At 30.1% G+C, this 22,223-nt stretch overlaps 1 protein-coding gene across 1 annotated transcript in view; it reads right to left on the bottom strand.

Annotated features, from left to right (window-relative positions):
- Positions 1 to 239: 239 nt before the first annotated feature.
- Positions 240 to 22,223, bottom strand: part of LOC135961581 (cyclic nucleotide-gated channel rod photoreceptor subunit alpha) — a 494,477-nt gene continuing 472,493 nt past the window's right edge. The window contains exons 6-11 of the mRNA XM_065513094.1: positions 18,337 to 18,478; positions 16,937 to 17,074; positions 1,450 to 1,617; positions 924 to 1,134; positions 678 to 832; positions 240 to 559 (exon numbers count right to left, since the gene is read on the bottom strand). Of these exons, the coding sequence (XP_065369166.1) occupies positions 240 to 559; positions 678 to 832; positions 924 to 1,134; positions 1,450 to 1,617; positions 16,937 to 17,074; positions 18,337 to 18,478 (1,134 nt within the window). The remainder of the gene's footprint in view (positions 560 to 677; positions 833 to 923; positions 1,135 to 1,449; positions 1,618 to 16,936; positions 17,075 to 18,336; positions 18,479 to 22,223) is intronic.

The raw sequence follows: 22,223 nt of genomic DNA, 5'->3' as shown, positions 1-22,223 counted from the left end.
TTTTCTGAATCGATAACGACACACATATGGAAAATGCATATATGCAGTATGTAGTAGATGGTAAAAAAAAGTTATATGATGAAAGACAGATATAATGATGAGAGTAAGATGATGATATAAGATTTGAAGTAATTTGAAGTAAGTTAGTAATAGTATTTTGTATTTTTGGGTGGTCATGAATAGCATGATATGTACATCATCGTCATACCGATCGGCTGATGGGGCAGCTCGCTCCCGTGTTATATGATACTCTCACGATTTCTTTCCATTTCTTCCGTTTCGTGTTCGGGATCTAGACTTGAGGTGGAAGAGACACCGCATATTTGCATTTCTATTTCAGCCAAACGATTTTCCAAATCCCACTGCTGCTGTGATAGTTTTGTATTTAAAGCTTGATTTTCCGATTCCACTGTGTGTAGACGTTCACGCAAACGTTTGATTTCGTCCTCTAATGCCTCATGTGAGCCCAGCAGCGGTGTTGTGCCACCACCCACAACACTCACCGCCGATGTGCCAGTGCCATAACAATCCAAGTGGGAACTGGAATCACAAATGTGACCTGGAAGTGGAAATTGGGAGAAAAAAATATTGAAATTAAAAGATAAGAAATGCATCAATTTCAAATCGGGTATGTTCGTTTGCCTGCCAGTTTTAAATATTTTCTTACTATTAATTACCTGTTCTACTTGGTTGTGATTGTGGTCTCGTTGAATGATGCGATGTTGTCCGGCTGCGAGGCCGATCATCTGAACTGTGCACACTGGGACTCAAGGAGCCCGGTGACTCTGTGGTGCGTTGTATGCGCTCAATATAGGTTTGACTAGAACGGGGACTAGGAGCTCGACTGAAAGTAAATAGAATAAAACAAATAAATTATTATTAAATAACAAATTTAGTTAAAAAGATCTTCTAATATCGTTTACCTATAAGCCAAATTTTGCAAATGTTGCTGTTGCTGCTGCTGTAGCTGTTGTACATGTTCGTGGGGCGTTTGACGCTGCTGCAAGTGCACAGAATGCGGCACTAATGGTGGCTGTGGCAAATACATATCCTCTAATGTTGTACGGCCACAACTCTCCACTAAGCCCGGCGTTGACTGGCATCGGCCCATGGCAACTGTATTAAAGTATTGTACTGTATTGTATTTTTTCGTATACAAATAAATAAATAAAATTTAAATTTCTTTTTTCGTGTCTTTTTTCTGGTTTTCAAATTATTTGTTTGTTAAATGTTAATGTTGTTAAAATGTTTAATGTTTGTTTTTAATGTGCAATTAATAAAATAAATGAAAATACTTTCTCTTAATTAAGTAATTTATGCAGAAATGCAATTGAGTATGCGAGAGCGAGCGAGAGCACACAATAAAATGCTGGCTGATAATTTTGATGTAGCGAATTTAATGTTTTTTCTTAAATGAGTTTAGTGTCACTGATTTCTCTGGCCAATTACCTTTTTCCAATGGTGCTTTCTTGTATTTCTCTAAGCGTTTAACAGCAATCGATTCAAGTCTTACTCTTGCTGCCGGATATTCCTTTAGCACATCCCACATATCCTTTTTGCTCAGCACAAATAAATCACTGTAGCCCACCGAACGTACAGATGCTGTTCGGCGATTACCTGCGCACATCACCGGGTGATGGTGGTGAAAAAAAATTATAAAAAATAATCATAAAAATGCAGAGGAGAGATAGGAAAAAAAAGGTATTAGTTTTTTTATTTTGCTTTTTAATAATTAATTTTTGTTAAATTTTAATTGAAATTTAATTAAATTAGGATAAATGATAATTAAATTATAAATAATTAAATATGTATGTATGTAACATGCAGTTTATGTGTGAAAGTGTATTTTTTTTTTTAAATAAAATTAATTAATGGATTTTGTTGTCGTACACATGTACAACTATGAGGGAAAGCAATTGGTATGGAGGAAAAATATGGTGCCCAACTAAAATGAAAGTTTGCATTGTTTGAGGAGATTATTTCTAAAAATTTTTGTTTTGGAGATCAAAGCTGGATCAAAGAAAAAGTTCAGTTTTTGAAGTTTTTATGATTTTTTTTTTATTTTTCTAGCAAATGAAACCTATGATATATACACGCAGAGACAAAATATAGTAGTGCATGTTTACTGTAACCATTTCTATATTGTTACAAGTTTTTTAACAATATTATAGTCACAGTAACTATTTACATGATTGTGGTAACCATAATATGGTTAATTTACGATTCACATGATTATATCAACCATATACATGGTTACAGTAAACAAGTATATGTTTGAATTTGTTTACTGTAACAATATATATGATTTATACAATGATATGAATCGGAAATTAACCATATTATGGTTACCACAATCATGTAAATAGTTACTGTGACTATAATATTGTTAAAAAACTTGTAACAATATAGAAATGGTTACAGTAAACATGCACAACTGAAGTTTTTGTGTAAATTCAATCATTTTAAAAAAATCTAAAGTTTTTTCATATTTTCACATAGTATTTTTTATAAACAGAGAAAAGAGATTCATTGTGACAACCGGTTTTGTTGTCAATCGAATGATTCTGCCTTAGTGACCGAATTTTTCAGTTGTGGGAAAAAATGTTTAGATGGGGTAGCAAAAGTTTGCTTGCTTCCACCGAAATTCTCATTTGTCAATTGACTTTCTGTTGATAGAACCAAACAATTCTGTATGTGATTCTGATTGGCAGCAAATTCGGTTGCTACTACGAATCTGTTTTCTCTGTGAAGTAATTAGTTTAACCCCTTGTTGACTAAGACTTTAAATCGTTGTAAAATTTTTATTTTTTTTATGAAATATTGAAAATAAGGACTTCAGAAAGTTATTTACAAAATTTAAACTTTATTTAGGACCTGCAGGGAACCAAAAGGGACCTGCAAGGGTCCCAAAGGGACTTGGTACCATTGGGCCAGCATCAGCAAATAGATAAAAAAAAACTCATAGATTTTTGTTTAAACTTTATTAATATATTGATTAGTTTTGTCATTTTTATAACATTTTCTATTACAAGTCTATTTTATGGTATTTTACGAAACAATGTTTTTTGTCATTACAACATAAATAAAAACCACAATGAGAACATGAAATAATTCACCTTTATTCTGGGTAAGCGAGTTTGCCAATAGGCAAAAAATTATATTATTCCAAAGATGATAGTGTACTTCAAAGCAGTTTTGGACAAAAAGGGTCGAAATATGTTTTGTTTTCATTTTGTAAGCTTATTATTGCTATGGTACTCATAAGTACCTTCGGTCGACAAAGGGTAAACTTAAAACGTTAACCCTTGTCAGCGAAATGAGTTTTTTCCTAGTTCACAAGACTTTGTCAGTTATAAAAACAACTTATTTACTATGCAATGGTGCTATTAAATCCAAATTTGGATTTTTTGAATAATGACGTTGTTGTTGCAAATGAGCGATATATAAAAACTAAATGACTTCGCTCCTGGTACATAAATCCGCCTTGTGATCTTTAAAATTTCAAAGGATAAATAGTTGTCAACAAAATATTGGGTGTATACCTTAAAAATGCGGGAATCACAACAGATGGCGTATCTTTTGAACGCTGTTTTTGGCTTTAAAAACGTAAATGTCATTTTGAATGGTACATTTCTGTCATTTATTATCACTTAGTTATTGAACATTATATTGTAAACTATAAAGTTTATTTTTGCTTTGAAAATTTCAAATTTTTATCAATAAAGCATCACAAGCGGGAAGTTTTGCTTTACTTCTTTATTTCGAAAGAAAATATGACGCTGATACGGATCAACGAAGATTAAGGTAAATGTGTTTCATCGGTATCAGTGCTAGAGATGGTTTGTGCAGGAGCAAGAATTGTAGGCATCATTCCAAGCAGATTGTTGTCAAGCTCAACAAGAGCTTTCAAAATCATTGGGAACTACTCAAGCAGCAATTTCAAAATGTTTGCGAGTAGCAAGATTAATCCAAAAACAGTGAAATTGGGTACCATGATAATTGAAGCTGAGCGACCTTGAAAGAAGAGTTTGAATGTCCGGAATGCTGCTTTAAAAGAAAATAAATTTTGCTCCGAATCATAACCCGAAGCCTAAGATATCGTATGTGAAGCCCGTCCAACCAGTCGAATCGACACCAAAGCCAAATACAGTACATTACCACAGCTAAGGTAATGTTCTCTATTTCGTGGGGCCTTAAGGGTCATATCTATTATGAGTTCCTGGGAATATCTACCGAACGTTACTGCTTCGTTAGAAGCGAGCACTGGCCTAAAAACGCTCAAAATATGCAGCCAGATATGACACCTTAATATTCCATCATTAAAATGTTAGACCACATTTTGCAATATCTTCAAAGGATATTTAGAAGAAGTGATTTGGATGTTTTGCCCCACCCGTTTTATAGAACAGACCATACCGACTACTATTCGTTTGGGTCGATGCAATTGGGTTGATTCGTTGTTGACCTCAAAATATGAGTTATTTTGGCTTGGTATCCATATGTTGCCAGAAAGATGGGAAAGGCTCATAGCTAATAATCGCAAATACTTTGAATAAATTTGTATGGTACAAAAGTTTAAAAACAATGACTAAAAATTTAAAAAAAAAAATTCATTTGATGCCAAGGTCAGGATCAAATATTTTTTACTAAAACTTTTGCTGAAGAAAATGCAATTTTTCTCACGTCTCTATCTCGGAAACCAATTGGAATTTTGTTTTCTTGTCTTAAGCACAATTGTAGCTATATTTCATTTGGTATCAATATGTCATGTTTAATTTGCGAGAAATATGAAAAATATTATAAAAACCATGAACACTACCCTTTTATCTCTTCATCCAGCTCACCTAATCAGACCAGAACAAAAACTTATGTAACCTAAGAATAAATTATATAAGAATAAATTAAACTTTCATTATATTTGGGAACATCCACAACTTTTGTCTTGGGGCCTGAGAAATTATTAGTGTTGGAAATTTTAATTTTCGTTTAAATATAATTTAACAATTGCAGTGTGTCATGCATAAACATGTTTCTATTTAATTAAAATTTACTCTTGATTATTGCTGATATCTGTTTGGTTTAGTTAAGTAATGCTGCGGCGAAAAAAACACCCGACAAATCATTTGTTCTAATTTAGAAGACCAACATAATAAAGCATTTCCTCAAACACAATTACAAAATTTCGAAACTTTCAAATATCAGTTTCAGGCTAAAGTTGCAGTTCAATGATATTTAACATTACCAGATAATATTGGTTTATATAATACATCAGCTGCACTGAGGGAAACTTTCACTGTACAATTGCTTTATAAACTTCTAAAATAAAAAAAAAATTGGCTGAACTTCAATCGCCAAATCGATTTTTAGATTTTCAATCCTCCCGAGGTCTATAATTATTCTTCGTTGACTAATGCTGAACATTTAAGCAAATTTGGATAACGATTAGAGGTAATTTTAGAGCCAATCAAACTATCACAAACGTTACAATGTCCATTGTGTTAAAGCTAACAAAGCAATCTCTAAATTTGTTATCGTATTTTTTCGAATACTCCTGCTTCTTTATGAATTTTGTTCAAAATTGCTTCATATCATTATTTAATTCTAAAATACTGGGCAATAAATCATTTAATATAACAAATATGAGAATTTTTAGAGAATCTTTAGGTTTTTGTTATTTATTACATTAATTCATAAAATGAAGATGACAGGCTTTGCTTCTAAACCCCTCATATAAAGTGATAGATTTTCTTTTTTTTTTCTTCAAAATTTGTTTAAATAATGTGTGTATTGTATGTGCTTCGTGCAAAATGTTAATTAAATGTTTTATTTTTCTACTTTCAAATTCACAAAAATTCTAATAGTTTTATTTGTTTATTTGATTTTGCCAATAATGTTTGATTCTTTTTTTATGCTTAATTAAAACAAATATTGTATGCATCGAATACTAAATGGAGATGTAGGGGAAAAATGCACAACAACTGAAAATTAAAGTAAAAAAAAAATCAAAATACCATTAAAATAATAATAATTAAATACGTGAATTTAAACAAATTGAAAATAAAATGAAACTAAATATTTCCATAAATTTTAAAAATTATATAAATAAATAAATACAAACAGTTTTGGATATTTACGGCCAGGCATAGCAATACAATCAATACAATAATAAATAATTATTATTAAGAAAATTAGATAGGACAAGGGGTGGGTGGTATTTGTATTGATAGAAAATAATAGATAGAAGATAGATATTAAATATAAGATAATAGATAAACACAAATACATAAATTTCATATCAAATATACTAAGAAAAAATATACTAAAATATAAGAACATTTAGGGTTTATTAAAATGTATTTTAAAGGTATTTCTTAGTAACTATTTATTTTGTATCTTTAAAACAATGCACAAAATATAAAAACCAAAATTTATATGAAATCTTTAACTTAACATTTAGATGTAGAGTTAAAGAAAATACAATAAGATTTATTTGACATTCAAAAGGAAATAATGAATTCTTTCGATGTATAAAAACAGGTCATTTACTATTTTTATTGAAAATAATTCGTTTCCCCTACTATATGTTTTAAGCATTTATATTATTTATATTCAATGCGTATGAGTGATTTAACAAATTAATATTACACATTCGCCTGCATATATTGCAGTAGGTAGGCGCTTACTTAGCTTTTATTTGGTTTTCCGATGCTGAATATTTGAAGCAAATCGAATACATTTTTTTGTAGTTTTGAGTTTCTGGAGAAATTAGCAATATTTAAATAAAAAAATTAAGAAAAAATTAAAAAAAAAATATTTAAAAAAATTGGGTGATTTAAAAATGGCATATCTTATGAACGCGGTTTTTGTTTTTAATAACTGATATGTAATTTTGAAGGGAACATATCTGTTATTTATTAAATATCATAGTGTAAATAACAACGTTTTTTTTTTGCTTTAAAAATTTAGATTTTTGTGCCAACAAAGCGTCAATTGCAGGAAGTTTTGCTTTACTTCTTTATTTTGAAAAAAAGTACAGCTAAAGCACACCGATTACTCACCGAAGCTTATGGTGAATGGGTTTCATTGGTTTCAATGTGAGAAAAATGGTTGGTGCGGTTCAGAAGTGGTAATTTCGACATGGAAGTCATATATATCCCTGGCGATCTAAAAATGCTTCAAGTCCAAAAACCAGCTATTCAATCAGTATTTTCGAAACATTTGCAAGCAGCAGGATTCATACAAAAGCAGGGAAATTGGGTACCATATGAATTGAAGCCGATAGATCTTGAAAGACGAATTTACATATTGGAAATGATGTTTGAACGCTATAAAAGAAAATAATTTTTGCACCGAATCATTACTTGCAATGAAAAATGGATCCGTTACGATATCCCGAAGCGTAAGAGATCGGCCGACCTCCAGAATCTACACAAAAGCCTAGTATCCATGGCGCTAAGGTAATGCTCTGTGTTTGGTGGGACCAAAAGGGTCCTGTCTATTATGGGCTGCTGAAATCTGGCCAGACTGATCTGAGTTGTTCAATATTTCGTAAGTGTTTATGTTTTTTACCAAAAAGCAACTAAGTTTGTGTCAATTTCAGAGTCCACGGTCTATATCATTATTAGTTATTCTTTCCTAAAAAAAAAATTATAGAAGCCAACACTTTTTTTCAGGCAGCGTAAATAACGGTTATCAGAATCCATGGTGAACCGATCTCAACTCCTAGTTAAAAGTTATTTTTAATCGTAAAAATAAAAGTTCGTAGGAAACTGTAAAAAAGAGAATTTTAATTAGCCCTCATAAAAAAACACATTTGAGGAGTTTTATTTTTCCCCTCTAAAACAAAACTCATTTGAGGAGTTTTATTTCTCCCCTCTAAAACAAAACTCATTTGAGGAGTTTTTTTTCACCGTCTAAAATAAAACTCATTTGAAGAGTTTTATTTTCCCAGAAGAGTTTTATTTTTCAGAAAATAAAACTCATTTGAGGAGTTTTATTTTTCCCGTCAGAAAATTAAACTCATTTCGTTTATTTTCTTCTTATTTTTTAGTATATTTCTTTATAGAGTCTATCTGATATAATGTGTGTAGTAATTTATTTGTTTAAGAAAAAAAAAACAACAACAATTTATTAATAGGAATTAAACAGTAACAAATTAAAAGGTTTCCTGATGATCTGGCCGAAGCTACCAATAAATTTCAGTGAATTTATCAAATTAAAAATTGGGAATTTAGCATAAAAACAATTTTACTAAAATACTAATTTTGTATTCCCGAATAACCTGTTAACGATAAAATCCCACTTGTTTTTATTCCAATCACGAGTTATTCAATTGCAATGATTGTAATTATCTGCAAGCTTTAGGTGTTAATTTCCATAAAATGAGTGTTATTTTCTGACGGGAAAAATAAAACTCCTCAAATGAGTTTTAATTTCTGACGGAAAAAATAAAAGTCCTCAAATGAGTTTTATTTTCTGACGGGAAAACTAAAACTCCTCAAATGAGTTTTATTTTCTTACCTCATCGTACAATGGGCGAAACGCGCGAAATGTTGGCCGAACAGAATACTTATTTTGATAAAACCATTTTATCATTCGCACGTATTGTAGAACGTTATATCCACCCATGGTGAATTGCCAAAATATAGTGAATAAATGACAGCCAATTCAACAGATGCAGCTTCACTAATATGGTGCTATCAACTGTCACAGTTCGGAAGTCCCTATTGCAAGACCACTAACATTTATTAATTTTTAGGAAAATATTGCTACTTTGACCCAAAACTCGAAACTGCAAATATTGCAAAATCTCTAAATATTATCCGTTTTGTCTTAAATTTTAAAACAATTTTTGAGTTTGGAAGCATCAAATATCGAAAAATTGCAAATTAAGGGCCATCCTACTACACACTCTCGGATATATATAAAATACAGCATATTTGTTGTAAATTAAAGCAGTCGTTAATAAAATTATTTATACAGTCTCCAGCAGTTCTAGGCGACTGTCCCGAACTACTGATTTTACCTTTCACTTATTGCGACAACTTATTACATAACTAACTACGTGACTAGTAATTTTAACATGTTCATGTCCTAAGTAGGGAATCAACTTAACCTTTTGGATTACAATGAGACTGTCTGATAGCTGGTCCAAACTAGTCAACCCATTGGATTCACATACCGGTTACTAGATTCAGTTATCATACCAGCTACCTAATTGGCTACTTCATCAGCTACATAAGTAGTTATTGTAATATGTACGGATGCTAATTGACCTCAAATATACAGTACAATATCCGAGTGCTTGTAAACAAACCTTCCTCTGACAACTCTCCAACAGATTACTTCTGGTGGATAAAATTATTTCTTTCTAAAATGCAGTATAATGTAAACGTCGAAAAAAAACTACGCTATAGGTTACTTAGAGACACTAAAGTGATGATTGACTTCGATCTAGTTTATCTGTGATGTCAGTATACTTAAGCAAAAATAAAATAAACTGAATGAGGATTATATCAATACAAATTGTATAAAACCAGTTTGTACGAATTACGCACTTTTGACTAATTAGAGACACTTTAGTGACAATTGTCTTCAAACTAGCTTATCTCGGGTGTATACTGCTCTCTGCACTACAATAAGCACTTACGTTTCAAGTGATCCATAATATTCTATATATAAATTGGAGTCAGCCAATTAGTGGTCAGACATTAGTGAACATTTTTATACCCTACACCACCATAGTGGGGAGGGTATAATGCGTTTGTGCAGATGTTTGTAACGCCCAAAAATATTAGTCTAACACCCACCTTAAAGTATACCGATCGACTTAGAATCACTTTCTGAGTCGATTAAACGATGTCCGTCCGTCCGTCTGGCTGGCTGGTCGGCTGGCTGGCTGTCCATGGTCGCAATTTTGAAGATATTTCGATCAAATTTGGTACATATTATTTTTTCGGCCGAGGACGAAGCCTATTGAATCTGGCTGAAATTGGTCTATTATTTCACTTAGCCCCCATACAAATGTCCTTCCAAAATTGGACTTTATCGGTCATAAATGTTTAATTTATAAATGTATCTCCACAAATTCCGCTTCAAATAAGTTTTATATATACAAAATTAATTTTACCAAATTGTATTACGATCGGTCCATAATTAGTCATAGCTGCCATATAGATACGCTTCCGAAAATCACTTTAACGTGCATAAATCGCTTAAAAATGCTGGTATACACACAAAATTCAACACAGTTAACTTTAATATAGACATAAATCACACGACCTAATTTCATGGTGATCGGTCCATAATTGATCATAGCTTTCATATAAGGCCCACTTCCGAAAATCACTCAAAAATATAAATTAATGAAATTTTAAAAGAAAAATGTTTTTGCTCTTTTACTTAGTGTAGGGTATTATATGGTCGGGCTTGACCAACCATACTTTCTTACTTGTTTATATAAGGGATACATTGACTACTTGCTCAACTGCTGGGTAGGGATATATTCATTTAACATTTACATTTACACAAATATGTATATTAATATTTATTTTGAAATAATTCAACCAATTAAAGAGCTGAAATTGATATTTATGTATGTTTTTTTTTCTGCAGTTTTAATTTTAAATGATCAATAAAATTTCATTAACCGCCAGCCCAAGGCTGTGGAGTTGTCGTAAAACCCAAGGGAATGCAGTGATATAAATAAAATTACAAGGAAATTAAAAATATGTACTATGTAGGTATTTTCATAATTTTTGCTTTTATTTATGTTTAATATATAACGCCACACGTCTTTAATTGCGCTGTTCTATTAATGGTAATTAAAATTTTTTTAAAATGGCTAGGCTGTGCATGTCCGATTGTGGCTGTGATGCATCATCATCTCGCTGCTGATGATGATGACAATAACGACGATGTTAATGACTTTGGCAATAAATGTTTGTACATATTATAATTATGAGTGTATGTAGTATGTTTGTTTGTTTGTAATTTTATATTCTCATTATGACTGCACTTAAATGCAGAGATTATTAAATGAAAACAAATACACTGATGTGAACTGAAAAATATTATTTTAATTTTTAATAATAGTGAATTACAGAATTAATATTAAAATAAATAGAAAAATGCCTTTAACAAATAAATACAGAATAAATAACCATATAAATTGTAATACATATTTTTATTAATTTGAGTATCAAATGAAATTGAAGTAAATATTTAATTAACTTTACACCAGCATGGCTAAGGATATTGTTATGCATTTCTTTTATCTCTTAAAAACAACATTTATTGTGCATTTATGATACTCTCAACGTCTAAAATTATTATCTGTTACCTAGAAACCAAATGCTGAAATTTCCAGTCTTGGGTTAAAGTAGGAATATTTTCAAAAAAATTCATTTTGAAAAAAAATTAATTAAAAAAACTTTTTGTATGCTGGTATAAGTTGATACCAGAAAAAAAATCAGAAAATATCATGCATATTTACATTCCAAGTTTTGCATTTTCAAAATATTTTTAAAACTATAATTGCAAAAGTTAAAAGACTTGATCGTGATTGCAATAACTATTATATGAGGATTACTATTGCAAATTGAAATATCCTTTGCTTAACTGTCACTGCAATCAAGCAAATTCTTAACTTAAAATTAAGAGCTTCATGTGCTCATTAAGAATTATTTTTTGCTGAAAAAACAATCACTCATAACAAGACTAAGTCTGAAAAATACTATGATAACTCCACACCATCAATTTAAAAGGTAAAATTTTGTTTAATGAATTACGTTGTGGCACAGAAGTTGCCGAACGTTCTGGACGTACAGTTGAGATCTCTACACCCAAAATAATTGGAAAAGTTCAAGTTATGGTGTTGGCCGTTCGGAGATGGAAAGTGCGAGAAAGAAATGAGGCATGTGAGTACTCATAGGCATACAATTGCAATCGTGTCAGAACTTCGCAGGAGTGTTTGTCGTTGTTCTACCATAATATGGACGAGTTTCGTAACCGTGGACGAAACATGGATCCATCACATTACATCAGAAACCATAAAATTGGACAAATGTTGAACAAAGTGTAAAAAGCTCAAAGGAGGCTATGTTGAAAAATTTAATTATATTTTTATCCAAGAACACAGAAAAAACACCAGTTTGGGTCTTGCGATTTTGACCACATTCTTTAAAAGCATACCGTTTGGACCTTTCCATTTTGATTCTTTTAAATTTTAACAAACTCGTTTTACAAATTGTTTTATTAAATCATGATAATGGTGTTTTCAACAGTGCATCTGTAAAATGCATTTCCGTTTTTTTTAATTACATCTTAAATCAATTGACATCAGATTCATTAGATACGAACAACAAATATTAAATTTTTCGAAAATTTAAAATCGCGAATAAAATTGAGAGTTTTTCGAAATTAAAAATAATAAAAATGCCAAAATTACTCTAAAGAGCTTTTTTGAATTTTTTCAAAGGGACCTAATCATACTAATTATCCTCTTTCTAAGTAATTTATTTCAATAAAAAATATTCAATGATTAATATATTCATAAATATTGAAAAATTTTGTATAAAACTAAAGAGTGAGCCAGAAAAGACTTATAATTATATATAAGTTAAATAAAACTCAAACCATAGACAACAACTAGATAGGTCACTGAGAGCCAAAAACCTAAGTCTGTTGTCAAAAACCTAATTCATGAGAATTATTGCATGTATTTTGTTATTGTATCACCCGTATGTGTGAAAAGAGAGTAATTTTTCTCCTTTCGTTTATACAAACTCTCAAAAATACGTAAATTTATTAGAATATTGTACAAATTCGTCTAAAAATTAAAATATTGGCATATTACTCGGTATTTATAAATTTATCCAATCTTTCCGGAAATCCTCCTATTAAAGATTTTATAGTTGCTTTCGTTTAAAATTGCGCTTAAAATTGGACATGTCCTGGAATACCTTTCCTGTGTTCTTTAATTATGTTTTTACAAGAGCCCAATACCTTTCGACAGGCCGAAGTTCTGGATTGTTTGAATACCAATCAAGGGCCTTTTTTCTATAGTGGCATGATGCCACAAGAAACATCTTGGGAAATTTTATTTGTTTTTTTATCTGATATTATTCTAGAACATTACCTCGTCCATCAGATACATACAAAACTTGAGAGGGAAGTTTTTAAAAGTCTTGCAGTACATAAATTTCATCACTAATCACAAAACAGGTGTATTTTTTTACAAAATTTTCTTTACCGCATTGCGATCATTTGTTGCCTTACCAAAATCTGTTAGACATTTTTTTATTCCTGATCCAGGTTTTCTTTCAATATTTAAGACTTCCTTATACTGCTGAATAAATTGTGTATTAGATTTTCTGATTCACTTTATATACAAAATCTAAAATACATCCCGAAATACCTATTCTTATTCCGAATGATAAAATTTTTAATTTTTAAGGTAAATCTTTGTAAAATGGAAGATATTCTGTTTGATATATTTTAAAATTTACGATTCATTAGCTTTTATATGAGATCAAAATTTATCACATCTGACTAATAGTTCTTAATAGTTTTATTTAAGGTATTTCGGACGCACCTATTAAAAACATGAACTTTGAATCTTTATATTGTAAAATCCAAACTAAAGCGAATTTTGAAATCCGGAAATTTTTTTTTTTTTAAATTTTAAAGGCTTTTGAAAACAATACACAATTTAGATGTATTGTGGATCCAGTAGTACAAATATGGTCCAAATTTTAAATTCTATGAATAGGTTTTTTTTAAAAAAAATTTTAAGTAAAATTATAAATTTTTTTAGACGTTTCTACACATAATTAGTGATAATTGAAAAAAAGTTAGTCCGATGTTATTAAGATAAAGTTAAGAAAATTTAAATTTACATAAACTTTTATAAGTTTATATATTGCGTTTTAATTGACTCAGTAGTTTCGGAGCTATTGAAGCAAAAAATATATTTTTACGTGAAAATAGCAATTTTTTTTTTAGTAAAATTGTTTTATGCTAAATTCCCAATTTTTAATTTGATAAATTCACTAAAATTTATTGTTGGGGGATAAGCTAGTTCTTATGCACATTTCACTGGTTGCTTAGGCCAGATCATCAGGAAACCTTTTCCCAAAAGGCTTTAGAAAAACTAAAGATATTATACATATAAAACTGAGAATTACAGACACTCAAGCTTTATTTGTAAAAATATCAAAGCTTAAACAAAACACCAAAAATAAACCGTGATTTTATCTTTTCTTACATTTCCTTACTTTTTTTTGTTTTAAAAAAATCATGAAAAATCGAAAACTGCTGAAATAGTTCAGATTTATTGCTTTATAGCAAAGCCACGTGTAATAGGAACAAAATGAGATATCGGTAATGAATATTAATTGATTCTCTTTGAATTTATTCACAATTAAGTGAACTCGCTCATTTTCACAAAATTTCAGTTTTTTGTTTGTTTTACAAAAAATTGAGTAGTTAATGTTCTTCTTTCGATTGATGGAATTTTGAAAACATTTCCATATGCTATGTACAAATTTTCATATATATCGCACTTGATCAACAAGAGGGTATTAACTCAAAATTTTGTAAATTTCACTTTTTTCAAGAAAACAACTAACAACATCAATACTGTAAAAATTTCAATTATTATTCCGATTACTCTTTCATCTCGAAAACAACACTTGATTTTCTTGATAATATAGTGACTACTTTTATACAACAAAAAGGTATTATTTCAAGTTAATACAAAAGTTGAAATAGAAATGCATCGTATATTTTCGTAAAAAGGTATTATTTTGAGTTGAGCCTTTATTCAAGTTAAAAATAATCAAAGTTTTTTATTTATATTTGATTGTATTTTGAGTTGATACTGTTTTGTTGATAAAATTGGTTTTATTTTATGATTTTAATTCGAAATGTGACTCTTTTTATAATAAAATTGTTTACATTTTGTCAGCAAAATTTTAAAAGAAAAACAAAGTAGTTATTTTTTTAAATGGAATTTACATACAATGATGTATTCAGATTATCAAATTCTCTTCAAATGTAACCACAAACAGTTTTTATCCTCTACTGAAAATTTTAAAATTTTGAGTTAATACTAGGGTATTCAATCGATTAACCGATTAATTTTGGACTGTTAACTGTTCGAATAAATTAAAATTGCCGATTTTCAAATAACAAATAAACCGATTAATTTGTTTCGATTAACCGATTAACCGAAATTCCTTTTTTTTGTAATTATTTTTCCAATTCAATTACAAATTTCAAATTAAAATTATATATTTTTTCGAACATCCAAGAAAAATGTTTAGTGAAATAACAACTGACATATTTAATTTACATGTATTTAAAACTTTGTTTTCATTTACATGTACAGAACTTAACGAAACTAGCAAAACTATTCAATCTAAAACAATCCAAAAAGGACACCAATGATATGCTTAGAAAAAACTAAAAAAAACTGAGATATTGAATATTCTTCATCATGCTTTCGATTTCTCCAACATCTACAATCAGCGAGAGAGTTTGGAATAAACTCTCTCAAGTTTTATTAAATCTAAAGAAAAAAATCGTTTAAAAGGAAAAAAATTAAATTATATTAATTTTAAGGATCTCAAATACCATATTTGCTATTATTTTTTGGTTGAATTGTTATGTTTCGTTTGTTTTTTTATGTTTTTGTACACAAAATTCGTGGTTGTATTTTCAATTTAAAATTCAAATAGATATTATTCGGTTAAACGAATAATTTTAAATTAACCGATTATTAACCGAATAAATCTAAACCCCGATTAATTATTTGCTAAGTTAACCGATTAAACCAGAAACCCGATTAATTAAATACCCTAGTTAATACCCTCTTGTTGATCAAGTGTGATATATTGTATTTCAATAGGCTCAAAATTTTCGGAGTTATAATAACAAATTGAAGAAAAAAAATTAGTTTTTACGTGAAAATAGCAAATATTTTTGTTTTAAAAAAATCATGAAAAATCCAAATCGCCAGAAATTGTCCATATTTATTAATATATCATAAAGCCACATGTAATAGAAAAAAAATTAAATATCGATCAGAAAAATCGAATAATTTATTCACAATTAAGTGAATTCGCTCATTTTCACAAAATTTTTAGTTTCTTGTTTGATATGCATAAAATTTGGACCTTATTTGTACTACTGAAACAATACATCAAAATTGTGTAGTGTTTTAAAAAGCCTTTAAATTTTTTCCGATTTTGTGGCCTTGTGATATCAAATTCAGAAGAGTAATTCGTTTCGTATATAATATCTGTGGAAAAATTCAATAAAATAATAAATGACAAATCGGAAAATAATAAATGTTACGGATGGCACAGAATGGTATATAAATGATAATGTTCTCCAACAGCAGGGACATAAGATAGGAACTCTTAATCATTTTAACTTATTTATAAATTTATTATTTTAAAATACATCTAGATATTTTATCACTACTAAATATTTAAATTATTTATTATAATTAAGTAGCATTAAATTTTCTAAATTTCGAACAGCTACAGGGATAAATTTTAAATAATTTTACTTAAAACCAATAAATTTAAATAAACACTTGCAATAACCAGTTTAAAAAGAGAGCAAGGACATATAATATCACACACATACAGGAAATGGAACAGTTATAGATAAGAGATAGAGAGAGTCATACATAATAGAGAGATAGAGAGAGAAATAGTAAGACATATATAAAGAGACATGTATAATTTAATAAATATACATTTAAAATTAATTTAATTTAAACAAAAATATATATTTTACTTTAATTTATGTGAATTGTTAAATAATAGTTTTATATTTTTTTTTAGTTTTGTTTTGTTGAATTTCTTTAGTGGTATTGTATTGTTCCGCCTGGCATCCTAAAACTGATATTTACCAAGTTCTTTACCTGCTGTGCCCATATTTAATATGCTTATCTCTCCAAAATAGGAACCTGCCTTTAATGAAGCCATTACGGTTTTGCCATTATCAGCAACTACTTGCAAACGTCCACGATTAACAATGTACATTTCTTTGCCAACTTCACCTGGTGATGGCAAACAGGCAGTCATACATACATACAAAACATATTTGTAGAGCAGTTGCAGCAGACAGTTAAATAGGCAGCCAGGACACGAGCAGTATTTGTACATAGATACAATTATCCATGGATTTTTTGTTTGGTGGCGTTAGCGAGTTGGTTCAATTGCCATCAATTTAAGAAGGTTGGAGTAGGGCAGATAGTGTGGGTGGTTGGTTTAAGTTGATGTTGAAGGGTTATTTTGTAGTTGTAGTTGTTTGTTTTTTTGGTTGGAGTTCGGTTGACCGGATGTTGTTGGTGGATGATGATGGCGTTGGTGATGGTGATGGTTTGGTAGTGGCGGTATTACGTTTAAAGGTATGTTGGTAAGATGAATTATTAAGTGGTTTTACAGTTTGCGGTTGAATGTACAGGTGATTTATTGAGCAATTTGTAAAAAAGGGGTTTTGTTTTTTGTTGTAGGTGTGTTCGCAAAATGTTTTGGTTTGTGTGTGCAAAAAAAAAAAATATTGCAAATGAAATTCAGTTAAGTTCATTTCCAGTTAGTAAAATTTTTTTCGCATTTTTTTTTGTTCAGCCAATTGTGGAGGTTGTTGTTTGTAAACGAGTTAACGTGGGCAAGAGCAAATATTTTTCAATATTTTCATAGCAATTTGGAAAAAAGGAAACGAAACCCAAAACAAACAAAAAATAAAAATGTCAATGTTCAAAGAGAAAAAAGCGCAAAATATATATAAAAACGTATGTGTATATCCAGGTTTTCATATATTCAACACCCGTCGAGTGTTAAGTTGTTCGAATGTTAAATGTCCCATGTGTCAGTGGCAGGCAGCATGTAAAAACAACAAAGACAGCAAACAGCAAGCAATATAGTAAATTCAGTAGACATGGTGCAGCAGCAGCAGCAACATGGACAATATGGAAAACAAAATGTGATGTTCCATGTTTGTTTCAGATACAATTTATAGTTGTTGTTGCAGTTGTATTAGTGGTAGTTGTACATATTTGTTGCACATATACAGCACAGCATAAATTGCATTATGTATTCGTGGATAACCCAGAATATTTCATAGTAATTCCACACACATCCACAACACACACAATATCCAGTTTATAACAGAGAGCAGGTGATCAATTCCGACAAAGAATATTGGAAAAAAAGATACAGAAACAGAAATAAAGTGAAAAACATATTAAATCAATTAAAAGTTCTTTTTTTCTTGTGTTCTGTTTTTTTCATGGCCAACACAAAAACACGACAAACTCACCTTTACGACATATATAATCGCCAGGTGAAAATAGTACGGGACGCAATCGTAAGACCAATTCACACAGGAAACCAGCTTCAGTATTTTGAAAAATTTCAACTCTCTTAAGTGTATCTAAATGGACGTTAATTGCTATTTCAGCCTAAAACCATGCAATTGAGCAGCAATAAAAAAATGGAAGAAAATAAGGAAAAAAATCACATACATGGATTAGTATTAAACAGAAAGTTGTTCGAATTCAATTGTTCACTTGTCAAATTTGCAAATTTAAAGTTGAAAAGTTGCACTATTTAAACAATAGTGGAAAATTTAAACTAAAATATATTTTCAAATATAAGAGATAACTTAGTAAAGTAAACAGGATTTTTTTTTACTTTCTCACTTGTTTTGTTTAATTCATAGAAATCTATACATATTTATAGAAGTTACAAGTTTTCCTAATCAGAAGAGTTGCTCGAATTTGACACACTGTATTTCACCTTGTAATCTATTGAGGTTGTAACAAATATAATTTTCATACTTCGTAAGATCTCATCTATGATTCATTCATACATCAGTTTTCAATCGGACCAGCAGTTTAAAAGATTAAAATTTATTAGCACTCTTTATTCATCGACCCCATTGTGCGTTGTCAAAAAGTTTTTAACAGTTTGGCATCGCTTTACTGCTGAAATGGAGACAAATTCAAATCTTAGGAGCGCAGTTTGGAAGATGTTTCCCGAACGCTTCAAATTACTTAAAAACATGATTTATACTCAAATATATCGGCTATAATCCTGGTTCGATTGCCATTTAAAACCAAGAAAACCGAAAAATTACTGAGTATATTTAAGTAAAAAACCACAATTCTTAGAGCTAATTTTAACCTAGGAGTGAGATCGAAAAAACCTTAACCTTAACGTTTTTTCTTAAAACTTTTAACCCAAATATTATTTTCTTTTTTTTCTTTTGTTGATCAAGTTCCTTTAAAAAGTATGTCAGTTATTATATTTAATGGCCAGTTATTCCTTTGAAAAGTATGTCAGTTATTATGTTTAAAGGCAATTATGTTCATTTGTTATTAATCTGATTTAAATGAGAGACGAGAAAAAAGTGCGTACTAAAATATTTTCAACAAAATTCAACTTGGTCCTACAAAAGGTTGGTCAAATAATCAAAGGTCTGCCGTCAAGCTGATTCCAATGTTATTATACAGTATTGGGAGAACTTGTCCGTTGATAGAATATCTGATTCAGGTAGAACTAATGTTGCACATGATGTTTCCGAAGCTTATAAATAGAAAGCATTTTCAAAAGAGCTCCCAATACATGTGGTAGGAAAGCTGTCCGTTAGCTCAGTACTCAGACTATTTGATACGAAAAGCTAAAGCCAATGCAGGTTCAAAAAGTTCCTCACAGGAACTCTGCTAAAAATTTAGAAGCCAAAGACATAACACGGAAATTGAAATCAAATTTTATACAAAAAATATACCTGCTGCATATTTGAAGACGAAACGTATGTTCTGGAAAAGTTTTTGAAGCATCCTTAGTTTCATGTTGCTGATGCTAGGGTGAATATTCAGAAAAGTTTAGGACACAAAAGCAGAAACTGTTCCCAAAATGTTCTCGGTATGTCAAGCATAATGCAGTTTCGATAAAAGAAGCCAAACATTTGCTACAAAGGGCTCTATAAATAGCGAAATTTACATCAAAGAATGTTTACATAAGAGGATGCTTCCAATCTTAAGACTTCTTAATGTGCCCACTTATTTTTTACCTGATTTGGCATCCTGTCACTATGGTAAAAAAGGTCTTGAGTGGTAAAAGCACAATAATGTGGTATTTGTAGCAAGAGAGGCAAATCCTCCAAACTGCCTGGATCTAAGGCCAGTGGAGAGATATTAGGCTCTTGTTAAAAGAGAATTGAAGGTGTCCAAAAGTGTGGTAGATTTTAAATGGAGATGGACTACGTATCCGAATAAAGTGACAGAAAGCTCTATAAACATTTTAATGGAAGGGTTTCCGCAAAAGGTTCATAAATTTATTACTATTGATTAGAACAATAACAAGTAATAGAGCTAGCTATATTCGGCTGTGCCGAATCTTATATACCCTTCACCAAATTTTACTTAAAAATATTTTTTTTAAAATTTTTTTCTTTTAAAAATGTTTTTAAAATTTTTCAACATTGTTTTTTAATTTTTTTTGGATTTGTCTTAAAGAATTTAATACCAAACAAATTAATTGAAAAAAAAATTCGGCTTAAAAATATTTTTCAAATTTTGACCCATTGTAGGTCCAACATACTATAGATATATATACATCGTTGCAATGGACTTTGACATATCTATCATATCCATATTGTCTATATTAATGACTTAGTAATCCAGATATAGATAAAAAATTAGACAAAAATCTAGGTTGTCCCGGTTTTTTCCTTATATCTCAGCCATTTGTGGACGGATTTTGTCGATTTAAATAGCAACCGAGCCGGAAGAATCCCCGATATATTAATGTATGAGTCATGTATTTAATTTATTTGGGGGCTACGGATAGTTGATTTGAACATACAGACGGACATTTTAACATGACAAACTTATATATAGAAAGACCCTAACTCGTGTTTTTTGGAAGCCCAGGCTTTCGTTTATTTCGTTAAATGGTCCGCTTATATATCATATTAAGACAAAAAATCTCGACTTAAAAAAACACGAGTTAGGACCTTTGTATATTAAGGTAACGATATACCCTTGCCACTCATGGCGAAGGGTATAAAAATAATATTTTTTGTAAATTGTAATAATAATTTCAATAAAATAAAATTTATTGATTTCATTTTTATTAACATACTAGTTGATCGCCCCGGTAGCATTTACTAATGTTAGTTTTTCAAGTTTTTCCAACCCACGCACACCAGCCTGTTCTTATTTATTTGCAAATAAAATATCAAAATTTGTACTGCATACTTTAGGGACCTTTTTTATTACAGTTGACTGGACTCACAAAAAAAAAATTTCCGAGTTTTACCCGGAATTTTTTTTCTTTACAAACCATCTCCTGAAAATTTCGAATCGAATAAAAAAAAATCAGCCAAATCGCTCCAGCCGTTCTCACGTGATGACATTACATACATGGACCATTTAATTTTTATATATATTAGCATATATGTGTGTTACGATTTTTTCGACCTCAGTCCTTACATCGGCTATAGTACTGGTTCGATTGACATTTACAACTAAAAAATCGATGAATAAATTACTATTTTTATGACCATTTTTAAATCTAATTTTACAGACTGACTGTCAAGTGACACAATTTTTTAAACCGATGACTGATAAAAGCCATTTAAAAAACCTATCTAATGACGTATATAGCGCTTTAGAAATTCGAACCAACAACGGGTCAAAAATCGGGACATTTTTTTTTAACAATAATTTTTTTCACATCAAAGTTTTATTTTTTTTTCACCAAAAATTTTTTTTCATTTCTATCTTAATGTTTAGTTAAGGGTATATTAGAGTCGACACAGCTAAGTATAGTACTTTCTATTGGTTGTTTCTATTTAGTATTGTTTGACAATTTCTATCACCGAAACAGCGACCACAAATTATTCAGCTGTTTTACAATAATCCGTGTCCATCCGCAAAATTTGAGTCTCAGTGTACGTTACTAGATGATACGTGAATAACGATCGTAATCTCAGCAAATATATAGGGGGTTTCATCTGAAGTGACCCATCTTTTTAAACCTTTGTTCGAAATTTGCACCAAAGTAAGTTCTATTGGATAGCAGTTTAGACAAAATTTTTCATCAAGATCAGTCAAGAACTCTCTGAGTTAGAGGTGGTCAAAATTTGACATTTTGGCCAAACACGTATTTTTTCTCATCCATGTAACTTATTACCTATTG

This window comes from Calliphora vicina, chromosome 5 (genome assembly GCF_958450345.1).
Source record: "Calliphora vicina chromosome 5, idCalVici1.1, whole genome shotgun sequence".
In the NCBI taxonomy this organism is placed as follows: Eukaryota; Metazoa; Arthropoda; class Insecta; order Diptera; family Calliphoridae; genus Calliphora; species Calliphora vicina.
The sequence above is the reverse complement of the archived record's forward strand: the minus strand, read 5'-3'. Positions and strand labels throughout refer to the sequence as shown.